Source organism: Carcharhinus amblyrhynchos, chromosome 1, assembly GCF_965287045.1.
Source record: "Carcharhinus amblyrhynchos chromosome 1, sCarAmb.v2.hapA, whole genome shotgun sequence".
Lineage (NCBI taxonomy): Eukaryota > Metazoa > Chordata > Chondrichthyes > Carcharhiniformes > Carcharhinidae > Carcharhinus > Carcharhinus amblyrhynchos.
The window spans coordinates 24,191,542-24,209,221 of record NC_137324.1 but is presented as its reverse complement, the minus strand read 5'-3'; the positions used below and the strand labels follow the sequence as shown (position 1 = coordinate 24,209,221).

General features: G+C 44.8%; 1 protein-coding gene across 1 annotated transcript; it reads left to right on the top strand.

Moving 5' to 3' along the window:
* Nucleotides 1-497: 497 nt before the first annotated feature.
* Nucleotides 498-17,303, top strand: atoh8 (atonal bHLH transcription factor 8). Its single transcript, XM_080197360.1, has 3 exons — nt 498-1,206; nt 3,859-4,050; nt 16,347-17,303. The coding sequence occupies exons 1-3, from the start codon at nt 610-612 to the stop codon at nt 16,350-16,352; spliced, it is 795 nt and encodes a 264-aa protein (XP_080053486.1). The 5' UTR covers nt 498-609; the 3' UTR covers nt 16,353-17,303.
* Nucleotides 17,304-17,680: the final 377 nt, after the last annotated feature.

Sequence of the window (17,680 nt, the reverse complement as noted above, 5' to 3'; positions counted from 1 at the left end):
CCTGTTGGTCTGCACAGCGCACAATAAAACAACACTTGGTGCTGTATATCTGTGACAATAATCAATCAAATGAAATCAAAAATCAAATTATCACATCCCATGGAAGGTGAGGCGGGGGGAGGGGGGAACCTTAATGCTCTGTGGACTGGGTGGGTTTTATCTGGAACATTTTGCAATTGGACCTTGATGGTGTGGGACAGGTTCCCTGGTCGTGCTGCTGCGCTGGTGCCTTTACTGTTAGGGTTTTTGCAGACTCTCCCCCTTCCCCTCCCCCCCCCCAGCCCCCACCCCCAACCCCGCACCCACCCACCCACCGTTCACAGGCACCGCGATGACTGATCTATCTTAACACGGGCTTCTGTGTAAGCTGAAGCTAAACAAACACAGATGGGACTGCCGAGTGCGGCTGTTGAAAAAAAAAATTGTTGGCAAGGCAGAGAGCAATGACTTGAGATGACATTCTCACATCACTAGAGGCATTGCTACAGAGCGGTTGCTATAGCTGCCGAGAGGAGGGTTAACACTCACATACACACACACACACACACACACACTCAGTGGTAAGGGGCTGAAACACTCAGGGCAGAATATTCAAATATAAAAATCTTGATGATAATGAGGAGCACGCAGAGCCTGAATGAAGCCGAGTGGAAGAAGCTGTGTGTCAAGGGGATGGGCACAATCAAGAGGTTGAAACGCAGGGACCGGGATGTGATCAGGCACCGCGGGATACTGGAGAAAGTTTGCCCGGGTGAGGTGGAGGAGGAGAGGCAGGCGGACCCTCTGACCGCCCGCCTGGCCGAGAGGCAGCCGGCAGCGGCAGCCAGCGGCTCCGGCAGCAGCCCCCAGCCCGGGGCTGTGAGCCGGCTGGCCGGGGGAGGGCAGCGGGAGAGCCCCAGCCCCCAGCCCGCAGCGCCGGCCAGGGGGAAATTGCCTCCTCTGCCTGCCCCGTCCCCAGCCCAGGAGCCCCGGGCGCCGGGCGAGCAGCCCAGCCTCCGGCCCCGCATCGTGCTGTGCCAGCGCTCCTCGGACGGATCGTTCTCGCCGGCGGCTTACAGCCCAGCGCCCAGGAAGCGGCCGGCGGACACCCCCAGCGTCTCCACCGAGATCAAAGCCATCCAGCAGACCAGGAGGCTGCTGGCCAACGCCAGGGAAAGGACCAGGGTCCACACCATCAGTGCAGCCTTCGAAGCTCTGAGGAAACAGGTAGGTAACTAACCCTCCCCTTTCCTTCTCCCCCCTGCACTCCATGAACGGTATGCTTTGTATAAGAAACAATACTTTTCACTATACATGTGGCAAAAATAAACCAAATCAAAGTAACTCTAACACTATCATCCGCACCCTTTCCTTTCCTTCTCCCTTATGTATCCATGAACGGTATGCTTTGTTTAGCGCACAAGAAACAATACTTTTCACTATACATGTGGCAATAATGAACCAATTCAAAGTTCACTATAATCACTATAACACTATAATCTGCATCCTCTCCTTTCCTTCTCCCCCATGTACTCTATGAACGGTATGCTTTGCCTGCAGAGCATGTAGTGTAACACTATATTCTGCACCTCCCTCCTTTCCTCCCCATGTACTCTATGAATGGTATGCTTTGTTTATATAGTGCGCAAGAAACAATACTTTTCACTGCACATGGGACAATAATAAATCAAATCAAACTAAAACGACATTCTCCTTTTCTTCTCCCCTATGTACTCTATGAATGGTATGCTTTGGCTGTCAAGCACACAAGAAACAATACTTTTTCACTGTACATGTGACAATAATAAATCAAATCAAATCAAAAACAGTTTAAACTGGGACAGGACAATCTGTCACTCTCTCCCCATACCCCCATTCCATAGCACTCGGAGAATCACATTATGGTATAGAAATCACTCATCTGCTAAACAAAATATAGAAGGAAAGAAATTGTCAGAAGCTGTTAGTTATTCCGCAAAGCTATAAATAAAACACGCCCAGTGTTAATAGTTCATCTTATCTCCATGTAAATATTGATTACAATGAGTGGAGTTGTGACCTTCTGGAGTCTTGTGATCGCAAAATTAATATCCAGAGACAAGTGTTCGAATCAGTCTGGGTGTAAATGGATACACAAAGCACATTTACAGTAACCACATTATCTATCACCCCATTCTCCATAGGATGGAGACAAAACGATGCAGCTACTGTGGTTCCCAAAGCACTTTACCAGATACAGTGGTACACACATACCCACACACACATTCTCACTCATACACATACATACACACACACACACACTCAGATGCACTGTAACACATACACACACACATTCTCACATTCATTCACACATACACATTCCCTCACACACATACACTGTTACACACGCAGATTCTCACATTCACTCACACATACATACTCACACTCACGTTCAATCTCTCACACACACTCTCACACACTTACACGTTCACACGCATACACGCACATTCTCAAATTCTCTTTCACACACACACTATACACACCCACACAGGCATTCTCTCTCACACATATTCACATACATACATTGTCTCAAACACATTCTCTCACACACATGCACACACACATTCTATCACACATATACACATTCTCACATGCACACACGTTCTCATATATACACACATTCATTCAGATACACACTCATGCACACATATACACTTACATACATTCTCACACACACACACAAACTCAAACACACTCGTCCATATAAATACACACACGCACATATTGACACACAAACACACACATACATATTCACAAACACACACACACATCCAGACACACACTCACTCGCACAAAGAAATTCCTTCACACTGTGATCCAATTCCCCAGAACAATACAATATGGTCCCTTTAATACCAAGTCTGTCATTGCTTGTTAACACTTGGAACACATTTATAGCTGCATTTACAGACTCCTGGTTGGGTTTGCTCAAACTGGGTACAACAGTTAGCCAGCCTTGCTACACTGATGAAGTTGCTACCGGGGACTTTGGGATATACTCAACCTGATTGAAGTGGTAACCAGTTTGGGGTTAGGTGCGCGGGGGACACATACGTTTCATATGATCTGCTGAAGTTGGCCCTGGGAGTTAGATAATGAAGCGAGCTGGCGGTGGCTGAGTTTGTGTGTCCATGTTTATAAATACTCTGAGAGGGAGAGCTCACTGCACAGATTACACAAAACTCGCACAAACTTGAGTTCATAACACTGCCGATTGGGAGATTGGACGGGAGCCCGGGCTTTATTGCACGTGTTGTGTTTTATTTCCACCAACCCATTAGCGCCAGGAGCTTGGCCGGATCTTATCACAAATTGTCAATATAACCGAACTGAACCTTGGCATGGGGACGCGTGTCCGAGTAGACTTTATAGAGTGAAGCCACCCCAGCTGTTCCAAAACACATTCATCCGCTTCTCAGAAAGGGACCAGTGTTTGGGGAAATAATGCTGTCTCAAAAACTCTTTTGCAACATGTAAACCCAGTTATCCTGTGTGTGTGCGTGTGTGTGTGTTTGTAAATTACTGCCCCTGGATTTCTACATGTGTGTGTTTATATATCACTGTCCCTGGATTTCTACATGTGTGTTTATATATTACTGTCCCTGGATTTCTACATGTGTGTTTATATATCACTGTCCCTGGATTTCTACATGTGTGTTTATATATTACTGTCCCTGGATTTCTACATGTGTGTTTATATATTACTGTCCCTGGATTTCTACGTGTGTGTGTAGGTTATGTGTCTATGTAGTATGTATTTTAAGTATGTGTGCATGCCGTGTCAAGACTTATGCATCTAGTATTTCCCCTTCAGTGACTCTGGGTGCCTCTCCCCCACAGGTTCCTTGCTATTCCTACGGACAGAAGCTGTCGAAGTTGGCCATCCTGAGGATAGCGTGTAATTACATCCTGTCCTTGGCCAGGCTAGCCGACCTCGATTACAGCTCCGATCACAGCAACATGAGCTTCTCCGAATGTGTGGAGCAATGCACCAAGACACTGCAGGCAGAGGGCCGGTCAAAAAAGAGAAAGGTGAGCTGCCAGTCACTTCAAAACAGGGAGACAGACACTTCCCCACCGCAACCACAACCCCCCCCAACAAAAAAAAATCCCCTCCCTCCCACTGACACAGACACACACACGCTGCTTAAATGAGGTTGTAACTTTCTTGTTTGATGCCTCCCTGGCTTAAATTGTCATACGCCACCCCCCCTTCCTTTCCCCCCCCCCCATGGAGTCAGAGACAGGACTCTGGGTTCACTTTACCCCTTCTCTCTCGTCCCCCCCCCCCCCTTTCCCTCCTCTAAGTGTTGTCGTTTCCCTGTTTTATCTGTCTCCACGCTGGATTTCGACATGAGCTGCTCTGGCCTTTTACAGAGTTGTAGTGAAGTGAAACATTACAGAAGTGTGCAGTCATGTGTTTGCATTTGAACTGAGAAAGCTTGCGGGGCTCTGGTGGGGGGCGGGGGGGGGGTGGTGGCTGGGGGGGAGGGCTGGAGGTTGTGACAAGGTTACTGACCCTATCGGGTAGAATAGGTATTTACTTCCAAAACCCATCACACTGGCGATGCACACAACCGTTTAATTCAGATTTACGTCCCAATTTAAAACAGACACTTACAATAATAAATTGGCGATATATTGTCTACATTTAGTACACAGCAGTAAATCTTTTTTTTAAGTAGAAAGTGAACTTGCAACAATTAAACCAGGCTTTCATTCCCACTTTTGATACTTCCAAAATCCATCACCCTGGCGATGCACACATCCGTTTAATTCGACTCACCTCTTAATTTAAAACATAAAATTGCAACAATAAATTTGGCAATGCGTTGTTTGCATTTAGGACTTTTTTTTAGCAGTAAATCTTTTTATTCATACAGAAAGTGAACTTGCAGCAATTAAACTTAAAGTGATCCAGACTTTCATTCCCACTTTCTGACAATTGGGAGTTTTTTTTCAACTCCAACTGAACTTCCCTCGGCATTCTTGTACTTTCCAAGCTCCGATAGTTGCCTCTAATAAATCACGCCGCTGATCCTGCCACCGTGTTGTTTGTGGAGTGGATGAATGGAGAGGATGGTTTTCGGGAGTGTTTGGTGTTTGTGCAGCCCCAGACTCCAGATGTTCAGCTGCTGGTGTGGGAAGCAGAGCTGGCGCCACTTGGGGCAGAGGGCAGAGGAAAGGCACGCGATTTGGGGAAGAAACACTCAGTCACACGAAGCTTTTGGCACATTCCCCAGCGCTCGGCTGGACATCTGTTCCAGAAAGACTTTTTAATAGCTGCTCTCTGAGTAGCTCCCGAGGATACACTGACTGCAGCTGTTTCATGTGAACAGAGAGAGAGAGAGAGAGAGGCGGAAACATATAATGTTATGAATTTTTTTTACAGTTTTAAAGTCGCTATTGCTTTTTATTTATTTATTTTTGTTGAAAATTTACTTGTGTTCAATGTACTAGGAAATCCCTCCCATCCCTTTCAAACCGGCCATGTGTGAATGTTTATCGTTGGATTATTCCTCTCTCATTTTGATTTCTGAAATGTTGTTCTGTCTCAGAGCTTTGTTTAATGTAACAATTAGCTTTTTTTATCCAAAAAAAACAAACAGATGCAACACATTATATCTCAGATGCAGAACAGCATTTTCAAGATACTCTGCTTTCCAGCGCTAATTAAAGCATCATAATTCCACCCCCCGCCCCGCCCCCCATATTAATAACATTGCGGTTATATTGGAACGAAAATTTTAGATCGGCTGCAGATTTGCCAGTAAGCTGTATTATGTTTCGACTGCCTAAGAGTTGGAGGGCTCTACACAAGTGCACACAATCCTCAATTCAGGCTACCAACTGGACTGACAACAAGAACAGGATTGTCCACACTCTCAAAAACAACTTGCATTTCTGTAGCACCCTTAAAAGTGGTCAAATGTCCCCCAAGGCACTCACTTCCCCAGGGAGATTTCTTTTAAAAAATATCATTCAAGGGCTTATCTAGCTAGGCCAGCATTTATTGCTCTGGAGAAGGTGGGCAGCACTGTGACACAGTGGTTAGCACCGCTGCCTCACAGCACCAGCGACCCGGGTTCGATCCCCAGCTTGGGTCATTGATTTGTGTGGCGTTTGCATGTCTGCATGGGTTTCCTCCCACTGTCCAAAAATGTGCAGGTTAGGTTGATTGGCCATGCTCCTTGAGTTAGGGGATGTCAGAGGGATTAGTAGGATAAATGTGTGGGTGGGGCCAGGATGGAATTGTTGTAAGTATTCTAAATTGGTGCTGAACTGCTGCAGTCCATGTGGTGTAGGTACACCCACAATGCTGTTAGACAGTGTTGTGATTATCCAACACAAAACTGTCTGAGGAGATGATAGAATCCCTCCAGTGCAGAAGGAGGCCATTTGGCCCATCAAGCTGCACCAACAACAATCCTATCCAGGCCCTAACCCCCACATATTTACCCTGCTAATCCTCCTGACACTAAGGGGCAATTTAACCTTATCCCAAGCCACCTAACCAAAGATGAGGGCCCAGATCATAGAATCATAGAACCCTACAGTGCAGAAAGAGGCCCTTTGGCCCATCAAGTCTGCACTGAACACAATCCCACCCAGGCCCTACCCACTAATCCCTCTAACCTAAGCATCTTAGTACACTAAGGGGCAATTTTAACATAGCCAATCAATGTAACCCACACTTCTTTGGACTGTGGGAGGAAACCGGTGCACCCAGAGGAAACCCACGCAGACACGAGGAGAATGTGCAAACTCCACACAGACAGCGACCCAAAGATAATAACAGTGAGGCTAACAGCATTCTGACAGCAACTTCTGGCACCCGCTCTGTTAAGCATGGAAGTGGGAAGTTGCTGTCGGAGGCACTTTTACAGTGTATGGTTTACCAGGCCCCCCTGATAATCCTGAAACTGAAATCATTGAAATGGTATGAGTTTGAGGTTCTTAGTCACTTATTTCCCACTGAAGCCACCAACAAAAGTCAGGGCTGATGCATTCAGGAGCCATAGAACCATCGAAAAGTTACAGCACAGAAGGAAGCCATTCAGCCCGTCTTGTTCGTGCCAGCCTGAGGACACCCAGCTGCCCTTTCTAATCCCTAATTTTTAACACAGGAAGTGATAATTGCTGCTAAACAACCTGCCTGACCCTGAAAATTAAATTTCAAGTGTGGAATCTTTAGAAATTAACAAGGTTGAAGGCAAGACTGAAGGCAGGATCCCAAGGAAAGGAAGACTGAGATATGTTGGGATAATTCCCTGGCATGTCATTGTCACCAAGGAACTTTTACAGGGGTTGTGACCAATTAAGGAGATTAATGCCCATTAAGGAGCATTTTTCTGTAGTGCAGTGGACTTTGTTGCAGTTGGACCAGATCCACACGGTAGCACAGTGGTTAGCGCTGCTGCTTCACAGCTCCAGGGTCCTGGGTTTGATTCCTGGCTCAGGTCACTGTCTGTGTGGAGTTTGCAAATTCTCCTCGTGTCTGTGTGGGTTTCCTCTGGGTGCTCCGGTTTCCTCTCACAGTCCAAAGATGTGCGGGTTAGGTTGATTGGCCATGCTAAGAAATTGCCCCTTAGTGTCTAGGGATGCGTAGGTTCGAGGGATTAGTGGGTATAATATGTAGGGACATGAGGGTAGGGCCTGGGTGGGATTGTGTTCAGTGCAGACTTGATGGGCCGAAGGGCCTCTTTCTGCACTGTAGGGTTCTATGATTCTATATGTGCAGATGACTTCCCAGCAACAAGTGTGTGGTTCCACACAGCCAGAAGCAGTGTACTCAGTGATGTGGTTGCAGGCATGCTAAGCTTCACCCATGACACAAAGGATGCCTCTAGAAAGGCTTCCCCTTTGTTCGAGGGACCTACAAGCGTTGGCCCCCTCCACTTCTGAATTTATGAAGAATATCCCCAACTTGGCTCGGCAGTACCCAATGCCTAATTCCCTCTTCAGCTGGACTGCCGAAATTACATAGCCATGGAATCATAAAATCCCTGCAGTGCAGGTTGAGAAGGTGGGGCCTTCATTAATAACCTCAACCGGTTTGGGAATTGAACCCACATCACTCCACATCACAAACCAGCTGTCCAACCAACTGAGCTAAACCAACCAACCCCATGTGCTTAGTGGGGTATTACCAGACTGGAAAACAAAGTGGGTTAGCAAGGACAGCACAGTGGTTAGCACTGCTGCCTCAGAGCCAGGGACCTATGTTTGATTCCCGGCTTGAGTCACTGTCTACGCAGAGCCTGCATGTCCTCCCCATGTCTGCACGGGTTTCTGCTGGATGCTCCGGTTTCCTCTCACAGTCCAAAGGGCATGTTGGTTAGATGCATTGGCCATGCTAAATTCCCCCTCAGTGTATCCGAATAAGTGCCAGAATGTGGTGACTAGGAGATTTTCACATTGCAGTATTAATGTAAGCCTACTTGTGACACTAACAAATAAACTTTAACCTAACCACTGTGCCAGCATGCCGCCATATCTTTCAGCACAGAGAGAGGTGACTTGGCCCATCATTCTGTGCTGGGTCTTTGAATGAGATATCCAATTATCCACGCTGACCTAAATAGTATACCCCAATTATTTGTTGATCTTGTTTTCAAATATCTGGAATTTCTATATTGGAAGAGATGGAGCAACTGGAAGCAACATAATCTCCAAACAATTCAGGTTATATTCCTCTAAAACCTTTCCCCTGAAATCACACCACAATCAGATCGATTATTGAAATTTATTCCAGTTGCTATTCCAGCATCGCAATCCTAATCCCATTTTGAGAGGAAAGCTCTGATCCTGTCAGATGTTATATGGTTATATTTAAATAATAACAAGGGAAAGGCACTTTATACAAAATGTGCACCTGGGCCACTTACTAATTGGGAACCTTTGTTAAGGAGCCAGAATAAGGAGCCAGGCGGCTCCCCCCTGCCACCAGACCAAGAATTGCCGACAAAGTCCTGTAGGGAATTTTGAGTCTGGCTCATTCATTGGCAAAGCTGTGGCAGGAGCCAGCCTGTTCGGAGAGAGATTTCCAACAACAAGTGTCAGTATGGTCAACAGCTGCAGTGAGGGCTTTTGATATGCAGTATGGTTTGCACGTTATTACCACCACATTAGTTATCTCAGCTATCACCTTTTTAAAAATAGACGCGACCGGTGGTGGAAACGGGCAGCACAGTGGCATAGCGGTTAGCACTGCTGCCTCATAGCACCAGGGACCCAGGTTCAATTCCCAGCTTGGGTCACTGTCGCTGTGGAATCTGCACATTCTCTGTGTGGGTTTCCTCCGGGTGCTCTGGTTTCCTCCCACAGTCCAAAGATGTGCAGATTAGATGGATGGTCCATGATAAATTGTCGCTTAGTGTCCAAAGTTTCTTGATTAATAAGGGGGTCAGGGGTTATGGGGAAAAGGCAGGAGAATGGGGATGTGAAAAATACCAGCCCGATAGAACGGCAGAGTTGAGGAGGAACTTCTTCACTCAAAGGGTGCTGAATCTCTGGAATTCTCTGCCCGTTGAAGTGGTGGAGGCTGCCTCGCTAAATATTTTTAAGTCACGGGTAGATAGATTTTTGGTAGGCAAGGGAATTAAGGTTATGGGGAGAAAGCGGGAAAGTGGAACTGAGCCACTTCAGATCAGCCATGATCTTATTGAATGGCGGGGCAGGCTCGAAGGGCTAGATGGCCTACTCCTGCTCCTATTTCTTATGTTCTTATGTTTAGAGCAGACTTGATGGGCCAAGTGGCCTATTGCTGCTCCTGTGTTTTATGGTCTTTGTGATTGAAAGATGTGTAGGTTAGGGGGTTAACCATGGTAAATGTGTGGGGTTACGGGGATAGGGCAGAGGGATGAGCCTGGATATGATGCTGTTTCGGAGAGTTGGTGCAGACTCGATGGGCCGAAAGGCCTCATTCTGCATTGCAGGGATTCTATGATTCTGTGAAACACACCAGCCTAACTCCAACCATGCAGCTTCTCTTCCTTTAGGTGTGGTTGAAGTTTATTGTTCAAGTCCACGGTTTTTAGTATCGGTACAGCTTGCTTTTGATAACCCCTGGGGTTCTCCCCCATAGCAAATCAGGAATTCAAGGCCCAATACGAATAGCAAAGGAGAAATTGAAAGCCTGTTGAAAAACCATTCTGTGAGCTGTAATTCCGAGTCCCAAGCGATTAGGGGTTAGGGTAAAGCATTGATGTCCGCTGTGGAGATATTGGGACTGATCTTCATCTGGCTGCTAAGCACCTCTTGGACAGAGCACCAGGAAGGAAGCTGGACTGGGATTTTCGAGGGCCCCATTAAAAATCCTCTGGATCTTTCCTTTGATGAAATAGAAGGAAAATCCATCAGCTTCTGTTCCCAGTCTGCAATCCTTCCCCACAAGACTTTCCTCCCTGGACTCTATCCAGGCAATGCTTATTGCCCTGGCATCAAAGATAAAATCCATTCCATTGGCTCACAAGCAAGTAACATGTGAGGCACTGCCATGCAATCCATTTCGCCTTGCTATGTATTACCATAAGATTTTCCAAACACTTCCATAAACATTGTGCCACATTAACACTTTCAAGGCTAATGTTTTTTTAAGTCACCAACCGCATAAGAAGGAATTAGCAATTATGTAGTATCATTATGTAAAATGCTTCACATGATAAATTATTTATTGATGCTGAGTGACTGCTGCTATGTAGATAAACACTGCTGTGATTCTGCTCCAGCAACATTTGACAATCTAGAGGTGAATGCCAAGTTAACATGAGAGCACCCTTACACAGAAACACAAAGATAGGGGGAGGCCTTTTGGCCCTTCGAGCCTGCTCTGCCATTCATTACAATTATGGCGGATCATCCAACTCAATAAAACCAAATCACTGCGAATGCTGGTACCTGAAACCAAAAAGAAAATGCTGGAAAATCTCAGCAGGTGTGGCAGCATCTGTAAGGAGAGAAAAGAGCTGACGTTTTGAGTCCAGGTGATCCTTTCTGGACTCGGAACACCAGCTCTTTTCTCTCCTTACAGATGCTGCCAGACCAGCTGAGATTTTCCAGCATTTCCTCTTTTGGATCCAACTCAATAGCCTAATCCTGCTTTCTCCCCATAACCTTTGATCCCATTAGCCCCAAGTGCTTTTTATTTTATAGATTGCACTTGTTTGAGAAGAAGGCTTGCCATAACCTTCTGCAGGAGATTAAGAGTAATACATCCTGGCAACATCCATATCCAAGGAATGATATATATTTTTAAATGTTATATTTGTTAGCATTCATTTCAGGACAAATGTTGGCCAGGATTCTTTCAATGGATTGTAACATTTTTGTAAATTCATCTGTGGGATGTGGGTATCACTGGCTGGGCCAACAGTTATTATCCATCCTAAACTGCCCTTGAATGCTTTCCTTGCCCATTTTAGAGGGCACTTAAGAGTAAATCGTATTGCTGTGGGTCTGGAGTCACATGTAGGCCAGACCAGGCAAGAACAGCAGATTTCCTTCCCGAAAGGACATCAGTGAATCAGATGGGTTTTTCCGACAATCAACAATGGTTTCATGGTCACCAGCAGATTCTTAACTTCAGATATTTTTTACTGAATTCAAATTCCATCTTCTGCTGTGGCGAGATTCGAACCTGGGTCTCCAGAGCATTACCCATGGTCTCTGGGTTACTAGTGCAGTGACAGTGCCACTATGATACTACCTCCCCTGGCTGGGCAGCCAGGGCTTAATTATGTCTCATCTGAACAGTACCTCTCCCCTGGTCCAGCTTTGTTTAAAATGCTAAACGTTTTCAAGACTGATATTTTAATTTTCCTTCCACTAAAAAATTGCATCCAACCACAACTTGTCCATTCTAAATTCCTTTTTCTTTCAAAACAAATCATAGGATTTATAATTACAAAATAAATAGTTGGGACTGAGTATGTCGTCGAGTATTGGATGACAAATATCGCATTTAAGAAGGAATTACATGTTTAGTCTAGAACAAATGACCTGATCACTCAGTAAGCGAAAAGTACAATTGTATCACGATTGCTGGTGAAATGCATTTAATTATTGATGATTTAGAAACATGATTTACATATGACATCATTGGCTAGGCCAGCATTTAATGTCCATCCGTAATATATCAACATCTTCAGTAGAATATTGCTCCAGAAGTGCATTGAAAATATATTTTTTGTTCATTTATGGGACATGGGCATCACTGGCTGGCCAGCATTTATTGCCCATCCCTAAAGTTTATTTATTAGTCACGAGTAGGCTTATAATAACACTGCAATGAAGTTACTGTGAAATTCTGCTAGTTGCCACAGTCCAGCGCCTGTTTGGGTCAAAGCACCTAACCAGCACGTCTTTCAGAATGTGGGAAGAAACCAGAGCACCCAGAGGAAGCCCACGCAGACACGGGGAGAATGTGCAAACCCCACACAGACAGTGGCCCAAGCCGGGAATCGAACCTGAGTTCCTGGAGCTGTGAGGCAGCAGTGCCAACCACTGTGCCACCGTGCCGCCCCTATTTGCGCGAGGGCAGTTGAGACATTGCTGGAGTCACATGTAGGCCAAACCAGATGAGGATGGCAGATTTCCTTCCCTAAAGGACATTAGTGAATCAGATGGGTTTTTCCTGACAGCCGACAATGGTTTCATGGTCATCAGTAGATCCTTAATTCCAAGTATTTTTTATTGAATTCAAATTCCACCATCTGCCGTGGCAGGTTTCGAACCCAAGTCCCCAGAACATTAGTTTCTGGACTAATTGTCTACCGATAATACCACGAGGCCATTCCTTCAAGTTCCAATCATTGATCTATGTCAAGCCAAATTTTGGGGTGTAACATGTGACTCAACCGTGATGGCAAGAGAGGGAAAAATCAGAACGTGTTTTTGCATTCTTGTTATTGAATAAACCCCGTTGAAAATGAGTGTTTTACTGGATGTCAGATGAGGATAACATCAGGCTTGGCTGTGATACCATCCATGGTTAATGTTCTCAATGCAGTTTATGTTTATGCACGAAGGAAGACCATTTGGGTGATGGGCTGGAAGACTACCAGAGCTCATTGCACTATGTGCCCAGGGAGGTACAAAAATAGGCAGGAAAACTCTTCACTTTCTTTGACCGAGGTTTGACATCAGCATTTGATTATATTTCTCGGAAAAAAAGATATGTTGACGAAATATCTCCCTCCTTGATTGCTTTGCAGAAGCTTTGGCACTGGAATAAAATAACATTCCATTGTTTGCAATGAACTGGAATCAATCCACAGATAGTTGTGATAATTTCTCTTTGGAAAAAGAAGCTGTTCTTTTTGTTACTCTACGCGGATCAGCTTGGTCGAGGGAGTAGTGGTTGGGGGGGAGGTCACACTCTCATTACTGCGTCAAAGTGGGGGGAGTCCAACTTGAACACATAACATAATGCTGGGCCAACTCTTTGGATACATCAGAGTCTGTGTCTGTGGCTCAAAGTGGATGTTCAAAATGCAAAGACATTACTGAGGAAAACAAAGGGTGCTCTTGCAATGTGGCAGCCTGTTTCTCCAAATCAAATTAGTCTTGGGCACAACTGCCTACATAAGAAACATAGAAGGTAAGAGCGGGAGGAGGCCATTTGGCCCTGTGAGCCTGCCCCACCATTCATTATGATCATGGCTGATAGTCCAACTCAATAGCCTAATCCTGCTTTCTCTCCATAACCTTTGATCCCATTCGCCCCAAGTGCTATATCCAGCCGCCTCTTGAATTCATTCAATGTTTTGGCATCAACCACTTTCCTGTGATAATGAATTCCACAGGCTCACCACTCTTTTGTTGAAGAAATGTCTCTTTATCTCCATCTTAAATAGGCTACCCCGAATCCTCAGACTGTGACTCACAGTTCTGCAACCTCCTCCCTGCATCTACCTGTGTCGTCCTGTTAGAATTTTATAAGTCCCTATGAGATCCCCTCTCATTCGTCTGAACTCCAGCAAAGACAATCCTAACCTAGTCAATTCCTCCTAATACACCAGTCCCTGGAATCAGCCTGATAAACCTTCGCTGCACTCCCTCGAGAGCCATCACTACACTGAAAAAGCAATTGATTTTATGTGTTGAGCTTTGGAATGTGAAAATCGTGATAAAATGCGATGTTCATTCAATTCTTTCTCGCTTTTGTTGTTTTGTCCCCCATCATTAGCTTTTCCTGGCTCTGCCTCACATGCTAGTCTTCTTCACAGAATCCCTACGGTACAGAAAGAGACCATTCAGCCCATTGAGCCTGCATCAGATACAATCCCACCCAGGCCATATTCCCATAATCACCCAGATAATCCCACTGATACTGATGAGCAATTTGTCATGGCCAATCCACCTAACCCACACATCTTTGGAGTGTGGGGGATTAAACCAGAGCACCTGGAGAAAACCCACGCAGACACTGGAAGAATGTGCAGAGTCCACACAGTCACCCGAGACTGGAATTGAGCCCAGGCCCTTAGCACTATGAGGCAGCAGTGCTAACCTCTTAGCCACCATGCTGCCCATATGTAATGTGTTAGCATATGTAAGGATGTGATTTCCTGCAGAAGCAGCAAATCCACTAACTTCACTGTATGAAGATCTTACACTTTAGTTGTTTTTCTTAATTGTGGTGTTTCATGTCTGAATTTTAAGGAGATAATGGAGAGTAGACAGGGTCCTGTCAATGTCAGTCTCAATTTGGATCTTGAACACGGGTGTTAGTATACATCACTCAGCCTGGAAAGCCCGGACTCTCTCTGCCTAAGAGCAGAGATTGGGAGACAAGGCATCACGAGAAATTGGGTTATAATCTATATTGAAGCAGCAATCTCTATTTGTGAATATTAATACTCCTTGCACACTAAAACTATTCCTTATCTTGTGATTATTACAACATAGAACATTACAGGGCAGTACAGGCCCTTCAGCCCTCGATGTTGCGCCAACCTGTGAAACCAATCTGAAGCCCATCTAATCTACACTACTCCATTATTTTATTATTAACTCATTATTATAACTGTAATTATAACTCTAATTATTATTATTATTTATTATAATATAATAATAATCATAATATAATTTGGGGCAGCACGGTAGCACAGTGGTTAGCACTGCTGCTTCACAGCTCCAGGGACCTGGGTTTGATTCCCAGCTTGGGTCACTATGTGGAGTTTGCACATTCTCCTTGTGTCTGTGTGGGTTTCCTCCAGGTGCTCTGGTTTCCTCGCACCCTCCAAAGATGTGCAGGTTAGGTTGATTGGCCATGCTAATAAAATTACCCCTCAGTGTCCTGAGATGCACAGGCTGGAGAGATTAGTGGGTAAAATATGTAGGGATGGAGCCTGGGGATGGGATTGTAATCAGTGCAGACTCGATGGGCCAAATGGCCTCTTTCTGCACTGTTGGGTTTCTCTATGTTATTGTTGTTATAACTCTAATTATTACTAACTCTTGCTATTTATTGAGAAAATCAGTAATAGAGTAGAATCATAGAGGTTTACAGCATGAAAACAGGCCCTTCAGCCCAACTTGTCCATGTCGCCCTTTCATTTTAACCATTAAGCTAGTCTCAATTGCCCACATTTGGCCCATATCCCTCTATACCCATCTTACCCACGTAACTGTTTAAATGCTTCTTAAAAGACAAAATTGTACCACCCTCGACTACTGCCTCTGGCAACTCGTTCCAGACACTCACCACCTTCTGTGGGAAAAATAATTGCCCCTCTGGACCCTTTTGTATCTCTCCCCTCTCACCTTAAACCTATGCCCTCTAGTTTTAGACTCCCCTCCCTCTGGGAAAAGACGTTGACTGTCGAGCTGATCTATGCCCCTCATTATTTTATTGATCTCTATAAGATCACCCTTAAGTCTCCTAGGCCCCAGGGGGAAAAAAATCCCAGTCTATCCAGCCTCTCCTTATAACTCAAACCAGTAAGTGGCTTGTGAAGCATTCTAACAGCATTCATAGGCTTAGCTCACTGGGGTCCATTTTGATGCAAAGTAAAATTGAGTGTTAAAACTGAACTTGGTGTGTTAAAACCTGAATTCATTTCAGATGCCTGAGTTCATTACTCAGGATTAAATGGTCATGCATTTATTGGCTGACTGAACTGGAGTGAAGCTATGTATCTTTAATGGGGTTTACAATGGCTTTCAGCTAACCCGAGTTTGCTTTTAAGTCTGCCACTAACACAAAACACATTCGACTGCCAACAGCTGCTAGTAAAGTCAGTACTCCATGGGTTAATTAATCTCATCCTATTCCGCATGGTCTGCTACTAATTCCTATCATAAATTACACTCTGCCGTTTCAGGAATGATCCAGGGAAGGAGCGACATTTCACAGGAACATCACACAGTGAGCTGGTGTCTAGCCAACACTGACAGGGGGAAGCAGACGTATGAGAAATTGAAGACCAGATATAGGATTGCAGGAGATGTTTCGCAGAGGAGAGGTTGATCCAAAAGAAATGATGCCGACCGTCTTAGGGGCGAGCAACAATAAAAAAAAGAAGCCACTTTTCCTGCGATTACACCACCAGCTTTTTAAGAACTGTCAGGTTTTTAGATGTGCAATCTGTTCGGCACTTTCTCGTTTCGTTGTGGTGAAGGAAGATGTTGATTTCGAGCCATCGCTGACAGCACGGATAACAGGATAAAGAGGAATCTCTTCATCAAAGCAATTTAACGTTGATTCTTCTGTTTGTAAAATTAGGAGAAATAAAGTCAAACCAAATTAGCTACCGACACGCGTTGGCCCCCGCTGGGTACAATATAATGCATTGTGTTTCTGTGGCAGGTTAACAAGAATTTATAACGCTTCAAAGGAGTTCATAACGATCATCCTTGTACCAGGATTAATTGCATATTTTTGATACTGAAAATCCGGAATAACTTGTTGTAAAAGAGTTGGCTAAATTTGATGAACCAAGCTAAATCGAATGCTAACAACGCTAGTTATTTCAAAACTCCAGTATTTTTGGTCAGTTGGTTGTAGGACTGACCACCCCACATGTGATCTCATGTGTATTTTCAGCTTGTTTTCTGATTGTGTGCTGGCAAGGACGACTGCTGATAACAAATTGCAGCAGGAACTCCTGTCTTATGTTCTTATGTTCTTATGAAACAAGTGGTCAGACAATCAGAAAGCCTACTGATACGACATGCACTTTATGATCTTTGTAATCACACTGCCCTCTGTATTATTGTGGGGTCATATTAATCACTAGTATTAATGTACAAATGTTTATAAAGGTATTTGAGACATCGGATATCATTGAGAAGTCGATTTTTGATTTGAGTTGACTTATTGTCACTTGTATTGGGATACAGCGAAAATTTCTCTTGAGCGCTATACAGACAAAATATATTGTTCATAGAGTACATTGGAGAGAAGGAGAGGCTGCAGAATATAGTGTTGCAGTCACAGGTAGGGTGTAAGGAAAGGTCAGTTTAATATATGGTAGGATAAATTCAAAAGCCTGATGGCAGCAGGGAAGAAGCTGTTCTTGAGTCGGTGGCCTCAGACTTTAGTATCTTTTTGCCGACACGAAGGGAGTATTTCTGGGGTGTGTGGGGTCCTTGATTATTTTGGCTGATCTTCCGAGTGAGAAGTGTAGACGGAGTCAATGGATGGGAGGCTGGTTTG

What these genes read in the sequence shown, in the direction of transcription:
- atoh8 (XM_080197360.1), top strand. Translation starts at nt 610, where the DNA reads ATGATAATGAGGAGCACGCAGAGCCTGAATGAAGCCGAGTGGAAGAAG. An exon ending in TCGAAGCTCTGAGGAAACAG is followed by an intron (nt 1,207 to 3,858) that starts GTAGGTAACTAA and finishes TCTCCCCCACAG; the next exon opens with GTTCCTTGCTATTCCTACGG.